The sequence below is a fragment of the Protopterus annectens genome, chromosome 10.part0 (genome assembly GCF_019279795.1).
Source record: "Protopterus annectens isolate FY-2018-M chromosome 10.part0, PAN1.0, whole genome shotgun sequence".
In the NCBI taxonomy this organism is placed as follows: Eukaryota; Metazoa; Chordata; order Ceratodontiformes; family Protopteridae; genus Protopterus; species Protopterus annectens.
Genome location: NC_056744.1, coordinates 718750105 through 718762587, shown reverse-complemented (window position 1 = coordinate 718762587; position 12483 = coordinate 718750105). Strand labels below are relative to the sequence as shown.

At 34.4% G+C, this 12483-nt stretch overlaps 1 protein-coding gene across 1 annotated transcript in view; it reads right to left on the bottom strand.

The window, feature by feature from the left end:
* LOC122813294 (protein FAM71B-like) overlaps positions 1-12483 on the bottom strand; it is a 421918-nt gene that overhangs the window by 365789 nt on the left and 43646 nt on the right. The window contains exon 2 of the mRNA XM_044085544.1: positions 6641-6855. Within this exon, the coding sequence (XP_043941479.1) occupies positions 6641-6855 (215 nt within the window). The remainder of the gene's footprint in view (positions 1-6640; positions 6856-12483) is intronic.

Sequence of the window (12483 nt, the reverse complement as noted above, 5' to 3'; positions counted from 1 at the left end):
CTCTTTCTGAAAAGAAGTAAGAGGCTGTAATGGTCTGTGGAATACATTGTGAAGGTTTTGTCATGTTTACATGCATTTACACTACTAAATGAATGTTTGTCACTAGTTTTTAGTAAGTTTCCGCCAAAATGTTAAGAGAGACAATCTGAGATGTGGGCTGTCTCATGCACAGTGTCCATGAACTACTTCAAAAGCTTCAACTCACAGAATTCTCACAGAGAAACTGAAAGCAGTTAGTATAACCTTTGACATAGTTATCACACTGACACACCACAGATTCAGGAAAAATACTCTATTCATAAAATATGCCAGTTATAATGAGTCTAAATGATGTAGTTTCTTGTAGTAAGTAAATGTCTTATTTTAGAAGGCATAGAAAATGAAACATTTATTTAAATGTTTTTGAAAATCTACTTAACAGCAGCATAATAATCTGTGTTAAAAAATTGTGTTCCAAACATATACTTTACTATAACTCATTTAATTCATCTGATTGACAAGCATAAATAATCTTATAACTCTATTCTGGAAGAAATGTCATGTGATATATTTTAAAGCAGTAGGTTAGCATGATTGTAAAATCTGGTTACTAAAATGTGTTTGCTGTGCATTATTTTGTATAAAGCAGACAGATTTATTCTAGGGACAGCAAGTAGGATAGTGCTCAACAAAGACACAACTTCAGTGAGATCAGATATATATATATATATATGTGTGTGTGTGTGTGTGTGTGTGTATGTATGTGTATGTATGTGTGTAAGTGTGATGGTTTTTTTTTTTACATAATAATGCAAGTGTTTCTGAGAATCTGCATAACTATCCAATATGATTTATAATAATTTCTATGAATACAATATTTTACTCTATTGACAAAATGAATGTTTGCCACAAGTTTTAATAAGTTTCCCGCCAAAATGTTAAGGGAGACAATCTGGGATGTGGGCTGTCTCATGCACAGTGTCCATGAACTACTTCAAAAGCTTCAACTCACAGAATTCTCACAGAGAAACTGAAAGCAGTTAGTATAACCTCTGACCTAGTTATCATACTGACACACCACAGATTCAGGAAAAATACTCTATTCATAAAATGTCAGTTATAATGAGTTTAAATGATGTAGTTTCTTGTAGTAAGTAAATGTCTTATTTTAGAAGGCATAGAAAATGAAACATTTATTTAAATGTTTTGAAAATCTACTTAACAGCAGCATAATAATCTGTGTTAAAAACTTCTGTTCCAAACATATACTTTATTATAATTCATTTAATTCATCTGATTGACAAGCATAAACAATTTTATAATTCTATTCTGGAAGAAATGTCATGTGATATATTTTAAAGCAGTAGGTTAGCATGATTGTAAAATCTGGTTACTAAAATTTGTTTGCTGTGCATTATTTTCTATAAAGCAGACAGATTTATTCTAGGGACAGCAAGTAGGATAGTGCTCAACAAGGACATAACTCAGTGAGATCAGATATATATATATATATATATATATATATATATGTGTGTGTGTGTGTATGTGTATGTGTGTGTGTGTATGTATGTGTGTGTGTGTCTGTGTGTATGCGTGTGATGGCTTTTTTTTTAATAATGCAAGTGTTTCTGAGAATTTGCATAACTATGCAATATGATTTATAATAATTTTATGAATACAATATTTTACTCTATTGACAATAATGAGTTTAAGTAAATGCTCATATACAAACAATTCAAGATTTTTTTGGAAGCTGTTAATAGTATTCACATGACAGAAAATAGATGCATCTTAATATATGTAATGTCTGAATCATATTAGCCAAAGTTTTTGATTTAAATGAATGTTAGAACCTAATTTTCTCTCCTCTTGATTTCTAACATCAAGATTATTTGAATGCTATTTGAATACAAGTGTTATATATTACATAGATCTATATAGTAGTATGAACAGTTTTAAAAAAAAAAAAAGTTTATTTTAGTTTATATGATGCTGTTTTACCAAATGTGTAGTTTTGTCTTGATAGATAATTGAATTGAAAACTGTTAACCTCAGTTAAATATAACTAGTATTAAATTGATAAGGTGGTAGCTGAGGTACTGCTGCTTAGGGTAGGGGTTAACTTGAGTAGTAAATACTACTCTAAGTTGGAGTTTTCAACTCCAGGCTGGATGCAAGGTTTAATCCTTACATTATTTTCACTTGTTCATTGTTATATGTATATAGTTTTGACATCCACAATATATTTTGTACACTCATTGTCACTACAAACAAAATTGAATCCTATACAAAATCCCATAAGAGATTTAATAAATACAGCTATATTTAAAGGTACACCTAAAAGAGGAGATGTAACATTATTTATCTTGTTATTTGTTATTTTGATCATAAGATTCTTGAGTTTTAAAAATGCCAAATGACATCTTTAAAAGGAATTTCTTTAAACATTAATGGATTGAATAATCCGTGTAAAAGGGCAAGCCTAATAAGATACATTAATTTACACAAGGCCAATCTAGTCTTCCTGCAAGAAACCCATCTCTTGAAAAAAGATATTGATAAACTAGCCACTAATAAGTATACAGTATTGGTTAGTTCAGAGCACACTCAGAAAAAGAGGAGTGGCTATTTTATGGAATAAAAGTATGCCCATTCCTAAAACCATTAAGTCTTTTCAGGATGACAAAGGAATGTTTTGTATGGTTACAATACAAATTAATGGGAAGACTTACACTTTAATTAATGTATATTGGATACCTGGAATTGGTATTAATACAGTGAAACATCATATTGATAAGATCATATCATTCTCTATAGGGATATTATTTTAGCTGGTGATTTTAATTGTATACTACATGAAAGTGATACTACCACTATAAGGAAAAGAAGAATTACATCTAATGCAAAACATTTAAATGATTTTGCTAATTCTTATCATTTGAATGATATTAATAATCAGATAGATTCAAAATCATTACCATACACCTTTTTTCTAACAGATACAAAACTTATTCAAAAATAGATAGGGTCTTTATTTCTAACCAGATGGTAACAGATTTAATTAATTCCAAAATCATTTCATGTCCTATATCTGATCATAACTCAATTGTTTTGAATTCATGATAAAAAATACTCATAATGTTCAGATCAAAAGGATACCAGCATACTTAACTCAGCTAAAAGACTATAAAGAATATATACTTTCAGAAGTACAACATTTTCTAGACATAAATAATACTCCTGAAGTCTCCATTGTCTATGTTTGGGATGCCTTAAAATCATATCTATATGGACAAAGTATCAGATGGTATAATAATAAAAGGAAATCTTGGGATAAGGAATTGTTAGATATTCAAAGTAAATTAGACTCTTATAAACATAATAATAAAGAAAATATTATGGACAAGAAAGTTATTGAAGAAATAAACAAACTAAATGAGAAATACAAAGAAATTTTAACTCATAAAGTTAAAATAACTTTAGAGAAATACAAGTTTTGTCTTATTCAATAAGCCCCAAATACTTACATAGACTTAAAAATAAAACAAAAGATTGAATAAACAAAACCATATCAAAGAAATCTTTTCTCTAAGGAAAAGAAGAATGTTTCTAGTATACCAGAAATACTGGATGAATTTAGAAATCACTTTCACAAGATTAACCATAACAACATTAACATGGAACCTAAAGATAAAATAAAGGAGTTTATAACCACAAACATGAATAAAAGCTTAATAAACAACAGATTAAACTATTGGACAAGAGTATTTCATATACAGAAGTTATTACACAAATAAATAAGCTTAAATCAAACAAAGCACCGGGTAATGATGGTATTATACCAGAGATATATAAAATCCTTTCTAAAACTACATATTCATTAATACATAAGGTTTTATTTTGGCCCAAACTGAGTTAATAACCCCCATCTTGGCAATATACATTTATTTCACCAATTTTAAAACCTAATAAAGATCCAACTAGATGTTCTTCATATCGACCCATCTCATTACTTAATGTTGATTATAAAATGTTTATGAGTATTTTTGCTGATAGATTGAAGACAATCATCCCGGCATTATAGATATAGATCAGACGGGCTTCATTGTAAATAGAAATACTTTTGATAATATAAGAAGAACTTTAACATTAATTGATTTTGCAAATAGGAAAAAGAAAGATTTAACACTTATTAGTCTTGATATAGGTTCAGCATTTGATTCAGTAAGTTGGGACTATCTGTTTACCTTACTGAAATGCACAAACTTCTCTGATGCATTTGTAAATTTAATTGAGCATTTATACAAAGGAACGCTGGCTTATATTAAGGTAGGAACATATGTTTCACAAAAATACCCATTCTTAAAGGTACAAAGCAAGGATGTCCACTTTCTCCACTATTATTCACTTTAGTAATGGAGCCTTGGGCTAATTTGATTAGAAACAGTACTGACATAGAGGGTTTTGAAATAGATGAAAATACAACATCAAAAATTCAACTTTTAGCAGATGATGTTCTAATTACATCAGCAGGATCTAATTCTTCTATGCAGTCTTTATTTGATAAAATGATGAATTTTAAAAGTATTTCTGGTTTAATATTCAATGAAGAAAAAACTAAAATACTACCTATATATACACGAAAAAATATTCTCATTAGTGATTTTACTAAATATGTACCCAATTCAGGTCAGATAACTTATTTAGGTATAATACTATCTAAAGATATTAAATCTATTATATATAATAACTATAATACCTGTTTTCTTAATATACAAAATCTTTTTAATACCTGGAATAATATGTTTTTACTATGGAGGAGAGACTTACAATTATTAAAATGATAATATTCCCCAAGATTTTGTACTTAATACAATCAATAATACTTTCACCTACAAAAATAATTATCAAGAAACTGAATACACTAATGTTAAATTTCTTATGGGCACCTAATAGACCTAGGATTGCATTAAAGAAACATACTAATAGCTGGTCTCAAGGGGTATTTCTTTTCCAGACTTTAATTTATATATTATCTCTTCTATTATAAAAGTTATTACTTTATTAATAGATCAGTCATATATCAAAATGGAAAGATTATTGGGAGCTAATTAGTATGCACTTCATGAAAATCTCCTTAACACATAAAAATATGATTGTAAATAACTCCATGTTGTGGTTGCTAAAGGAATTTTGTACTTCACCTATTACACCTAAACATATGGTTTGTTACCCATTAAATATTATTATTAGTTATCGTAACTTTATATTCATGCACCCTAAGTATAGGGAATGGAATTTTATTGTATTCCCTATAATGTATACTCAGGGTATGCTTATGTCATCTACTTCTGAAGGAGCTCATTTAGCTATAGATAATGATCTAAAGTACTGGTATCAGCTGATATCTGATAATAAAGTTAAAAATCTAGATTTCTTAAAACAAGAATTTGATCTAAGAGAAACTTGCTGGTTAGAGGTTCAGATCTTTAGACAACATCTCATTGATAGAATAGATCTAATGTCTATAACAGTTAAAGAATCTATTCCAAAACTGATTGATTACTTGATATTAAATTTACAGCATAAAGTTTCTGATAAAGGTAAACTTTCATATATACATAAAATTATCAGACAAGAAACTTTTTACAGTGTAGATTCATACTGGAATTATTTCACCTCTATTAATGGGGACCCACCAACTCAACAAGATAAACAATATATATTGGAATCTGCTTATAGAACTACATCTTCCATTGTCTGGAGACTTTATACATGGAAATTTTTACATAGATCTTTTATACACCTTTGATGATGAATAAAATAAATAATAAAGATAATCTATGTAAGAGATGTAATGTAGAAATTAATGCTGACTGGGCTCATATGTTTTATGACTGTATGAAGTTGAAAGAATACTGGAAGTCAATTAATGAATTTTGCAGGCTCTTTTTACAGATAATTTCATTATTTCTAAGTCTCTTATATTATTCAACACACCTGTACCTCAATGTGTTAAAAAGATTAAGCTTCCCTTGTTATGGTCTATCCTAGCAGTGGCCAGGAAAATAATAACTAGAAATTGGATTTCAGATACACCTCCTTCGTTCAATGAATTTAAAAATGTTATGAATATAATGTGCCATATGGAAATAAGCACAATTAGAATGAGAACAACTAGAAAAACATCATATTATATTGTATGGGATAATTTACAAAATTTGTTAAAAAAATTCTAATTTCAATAGCATACAGCATTGATGAATGCTTTTTCTTACTTCTGAAGACTAGCACAGGAACTACATGGAGCTACTCAGAAGACTGAACACTTCAAGCAGATGATTAAACTGAGGACTTTCTCACCTGGTTTCTTGGGTCTCCTCTGCTCACCAGTGAGTAACTGTGAAGCTAGCCAAACAGAGACAGACTGTGATGTTATGCACACTTTATTACAAGAACAACCTTCTTAAAGGAGCTACACATAAATTAATGACCACGAGGATTAAGAAAAGGCTGTACAATCATATTTAGATAAATGCCAATAACTACATTTTAGGGATATGTTGATTTGTAATGTGCAGGTTTTCACATTAGTAAATGGTAAACATATCAAATTACATACATTTATACCCAATATTACTAAAACTCTTCAATTGCCTACCTAGTCAGCCCATATTTTTCAATTGGCAATGCAGTGGAGGTACTCTTTGCAGTTTTATGAGCCTTCAAGTCTTCTCCCTTAAACTGTTTATCAGTCGCTGGTTCTGCCATTAAGAGTAGGTCAGGCAGGTCCATATCAGGGTTTGATGCTACAACACCCATGGCTACTATATTCATTTGTTTGTGGACGTTAGCTGTATACCCCTCCTTTGTTACCTACAGTGTAAGAAAAAAACAAAGCAGCAATTTAGAAAATTCTGATTGGTAGGTAATAAGTTCTCTCTCCACTTTTACAATAATTCTGGCCACTCACCAAACATGCATACAGACAGAAAGACACATACACTTTCACATGCATGAGTGCACACACATACACACACACACACACACACACACACACACACACACACACACACACACACACACACACACACACACACACCGCTCTCTCTCTCTTCCTCTCTCTTCCTTATTTTTGAAAGCAGCATGGATGTTATCATGATTCCTGATATTTAACATATTACAAAAAAGAAAAAAAGAATAGCTTGAAGAATTTTCTTCAAACTCTGCCCTACTATTTGGTAGTGAAACTGTAATAATTGCACAGCTAAATACAGTGTGACCTTAGAAGAGCAGTTCTGAAAAATCTCCAACTGTAAGGTTAACAAAATACTAATGGTCCTAAATATTCCCAAAACCCTAAGCGGAAATAAAGCCTGTAACAGAATGCTCAGAAATCTGGAAAAAATAATTAGTCCTGCCTTGGCTGGACCATGCAACTGATACCTAAAAGGCAGTACTGAAGGAGTTGGAAAATGTGTTGAACTTCCACCTCCATTAGAAACACCTTAACTGTCTTTCAAATATTTTTTCCAGCCATTCTGTTCAGTCTTCATGTTGAATCATTTCATTTTTAAAATACAATGATGCAATTTCACATTACTTAAAGCCAATGTATCAGTTCCGTTGGTCCAGTCATTTCTTTGTTTACCTTGTTCATATCTTTCTGTATCTATAACAAATTCAGCCTTTGTTAGGCTTACATCAAAATGTTTCTCTCCTGTATGAAAGAACAGTTGCATAAGACTTACTTAGCTGTAACAGAAGAAGTCTGATTTTCTCTCTGCCTCAGTGGCATTTTGGGTTATCTGCCAAAGTAACCCAGTACTGGCCAGCTTTCAAAAAGTCAGACCCCTCAACCTCTCTCCTCCTGTCACAGCAGATAGGATGAGCATATCCTGAGAGCCTTAAGCTGTGACAGGAAGTGAGTGTTCAGGCTTTTGTGAATTGTAGAGAATAAGATCTCTCTCGACTTTTATAATGATTTTGGCCATTCATCAAACAGACATACAGAGGAGGCATGCAACAACTTAGAAAAGGAGAGAAAAGTACCCGAAGCCAAAATCATCTAGCAAAACTAAATTCATAGCCTTTCACAATATTATATAAAAAAATCAAATCCAGCAACAACTGAATCAAACTGGTTGCAACCCACCTCAACTATGCACAATCTGGGGGATGGTGGGTGGGTGCTGCCACAGTGACAGCGAAGAATTCAAACATTTACTGTTACAGTTAAGTAGGACTTATGCAACTGTACTATGTTTATCATTATCACTGCCTTAGTGGAATTTTGGTAGATTCTCAAAGCTTATTCTACATGGGAGGTAGAAGGATAAGGATCCAAGAGCCCCTGGAGAATGGTCCCAGTAAAGCCTGCTTTGTACTTTGAAAAATAGTGCTTTGTGAAGGCAAGCACATAGGATCAGGTTGCTACCTCTAGTGCTTCTAGAGTCCACCCTTTTCCAATATGCCAGGATAAGGTCCTACTTGAGTGAGCTTTAACCTTGCCTGGAAGAGATTTACCATGGTGGGAGTAACCAAAAAAAATGGCAGATGACAATCATCGTGCAACAGTTTGCTAGAGATAGGTTGACTTTTCTTAGCCCCAGTATAGCAGACAAACAGCTGTTCAGCATTCCTAAAGGGCTTTGTTCTGTCAAGGTAGTACCTGAGCTGCCTGGATGTCCTTTCTCTCTCTTGTTTTTTTTAGATCAGGATAGAACACTGGGAGATTAATGGCTTGATTCAAGGTAAATTCAGAAATAACTTTAGGCATAAATGATGAATTGGTGCATAACATAGTCTTGTCCTTGTGAAAAATCAGACAAGGTTGGCCCACCATGAGAGCCTGCAGCTCTGGAACTTAAATCAGTAAAACAGTCTTCCAAGTAATAAACCATATATCAGCCTGAGAGGCATGTTCAAAGGTGGGTAAGGTCAATTTTTCAAGAACAAAGTTAAGATCCCAAGGAGGACAAATCTGCTTCTGAGGAGGTCTCATGTGTAGCACTCCTTACATAAACGGACCACAAAAAGTGATGAAAGAGGTGGATCCATGGGCAGACAAGCTGAAGTAGCGTAAGATGCACTTTGATAGAAGGATGTGACAAACCATTTCTAAGTAGTTCACATAAATAGTTCATAACTACAGAGGTCAAAACCCTTTCAGGAACTCTGTTATTAGTTAGGTGCTGCCTGGAAAACCTCTTTCATTTGTAAATGTAAGATTTTCTAATTGCAGGGTTTTTTTGTCTCCTTAAATAACTGCTGTGCATTCTCATGGAACAAGTACCTAAAAGGTATCAAAACAGAATCAACCAGGCTATCAGTTGCACTTGCTCAAATCTGGGGTGTACCATTTGCTCCTGATGCTGTGTGAGCAGATCCAGTCTGTGAGCTAGCTTGTGGTAACTGCCCTCAGCCAGTTCCTTGAAAAGGATGAATCAACTTTGCCTCGGTCAAAAGTGAGTTATCACAATTATCTTTGGTAATTTTTTCTGAATATTTAGAAGTATCTTGAGAATCATTGGAAAGGGTGGAAATGCATACAGGAACATTCCCAAGGGAATGGGAAGGCATATGTCCTCCAAGCATGGCTACAAAGTTGTCTTAAACAGAATTTTTCCAACTGTCTGTTTTGAAAGGAGGTAAACAGATCTATATGAGGTGTTTAACACATTTGGACCAAATCCTGGAAGACATCTGGCCTGAGTTTTCACTCTGTGTCTGCCACATCCCCTACTAGCACATTAAGCTAAAGTTTTTTGAAAGAGCTCCAATACTGGTTTTATTTGACTGGATGTCTCTCTAACTAGCCTACTTGCTTCCTGAACATTTTTCCCAACACTCCCACCATTTTGCTGTAGTGGCTTTATAAGGCCACCACCCCTTATGGTAATCTGATTTCCAAAGTCCCTCCCACCCCTCTCTGATTGCTACTATCTGTTGTATAAGCTATTTATGTTCTCTTCCCAACCATTGTTTTCCATAGATCCATTACACTAAGTTCTCCAGCAAACCAGTTCTCCTCTCAAGTAAACCACCTTTACAATATATTGTCTCCTACGCATTTTCCCAAAGCTCAGCAAATATTGGAGTCCTAGCCTGTATTCCAGAAGTGTTTTACTTGTATCCAGTGCCATCCAAGCAAAGTTAAGTACCTTTGATTGCTAAATCGCACTTGCTTAAGTTCATTTGAGTGACCACTACTGATTCCCACTTTTATGTGTGGATTTCATTTCATTTTCTGTAAAAAAAAGTGCACTTTCTCTTACTGTTACTGTTGTACGACTGTCTTGCTGAAATTGCCTTCAGCAAGGGATTTCCAGCTAGCTGTTTAATAGGGTTTGTGGCAGCATTGCACTTGTGGGTCTCTTCCATTGTGTTTTTACATTAGGAGGACTGGGTTTATTCATCTTGTGGCAAGAGGTGTTTGCCTGGTCTATCTGAGTTGGGAAATACACAAAAGGACTTGTAGTGTAGTCATGTTATTGGCAAAAGGTCTTATCAGTTTTCTGTTTTTTTCTGTGCTGATATAAATTTTGTGCATTTGTGTGGGTCAGCAGTGCCCTGTACAGCAGCAAACACCAAGAATGCAAATTTTCCCAGTAGAATGGTCCACAAAACTCTACTTTATAAAGCAGCAAAAAACACCTCATGTGGCGACATGACAAGCTTGGAGCAGCTAGTTGGGCATCAAGTGGCAATACCTTCAGATTTATTAGACTTCAGTATTGAGTAAACATTACAGTTAACAGAATTTTGTACTGTTTAGCATAATCTGCCTCAATAAAGCATCTGTGTTAGTTTGCACCAACAACGCATCCTCGATAGCCTTCTAACCCCAATACACCACCCTCTTGCAGTTCACCAAATGAAGGACTGGACAGTATGGATATGCAATTTCCTAATTTCTTTGTAGCCAGCTGGGAGGATGCCAGCATCTTGAGACAATGTAGCAATTGTCTCATGTTTACTGAAAATAACTTAATCCTTAAAGAAGCAGACTCAGTCTGCAAGAGGTATACTTACACAATGACACCGGAGCCTAAACCTTCACATATAAGTGCACATCAGGTTGTCGAAACCATGCACACAAAACACCCACCTTACATAGCACAAAACACAGACATGGAGTAATATATTCTGAGACACTTAAAACCAATCTTCCGAAACAACAAAGATCACCTAAACTGCCCATTGTCAAAGCTATGCCTCAACAAGCCCAAAGGCACTCAGAAGCAGCAACACCTAACACCACATATACTGTCACTATCAGTGGTGCCCCAAACACTAAGCTCGTAAAGCAAGCAGACAATCTTTCCAGGATTCTTGTCATAGGGGACTCCATTGTAAGATATGCTGATGCCCTTCTAACCAGGCTGAACAAGGAGAAAATACTTGTTAACTGCTTATCTGGAGCCATGATTCGCCAAATCATGCACACACTCAAGTCATTACACCACAGGTACCAGTATGATTCCATCACAGTCCATGTAGGTGTAAATGACCTGAGATGTACTTCCCTAGACTATATGAAGAGAGACATTATGGAGCTTTCAGACTATGTGTCTCAAGCTGATATGGGCCTAGCATTGAGCAGCATATTATCATCACAGAGGATGATGCCACAATATGAGCAAAAAGTTATTGATTTCAACAACTGGCTGTCTTTCTGGTGTTATTCTAAGAGGATCCAATATTTGTCAGCTTGGGACGACATAATTAACAGACCGCATTGCTTTGCCAAGGATGATCTGCACCTTTCCCCTCTAGGCTTTTGAATACTGGCTCAAAGTTTATGCACTCCCATACTGCCTTTTTTAGGCAATGCAAATTTGACAAACCTACTGACATAGCAAAATCAACTCAACTGAATCTCAGGGTGTTAGTGCTCAATGCCAGGAACCTAATTAAAAAACTACACTCCCTCCAAGCCCTCCTCACACTCAAGAATATAGACATCTGCATGGTTACCGAGACATGGGTTAAAACAGCAGAGATCACCCTGGCAGTGCAAGGTTTCAGTGCCTTCCACATTTTTAGACCAGTAGCTGCACAGATAAAGGTTAAAGGTGGAGGTGCCTCAATATACACCCATAACAAGCATACCTCTAGAGTGGTCAAACAGGAAGATGTGCTGGAGTTCCTCCACGTGCAGATTACCATTAACAAAATCCCATACCATATCCTAGCCACCTACAGGTCACCCTCCATGTCCAAAGAAGCTCAGAATGTATACCTGGACCTACTGGAAACACTTACCATCCAACCTAATACCCTACTCATGGGAGACTTTAATTACCCCTCTATAGATTGTGAATCCTTCACAGCCTCAAATCTATAGGCACAGAATTTCCTGGACTTCATAAATACAAACACATTTGACCAAATAGTGAATACGCTCACCACACACTCCAATATTTACACCTCATTGTCACAAATATGAGAGAATGCTGGACCCTCCCAATGTCTCATTCTGTCTTGTAAGGTCCAAACATA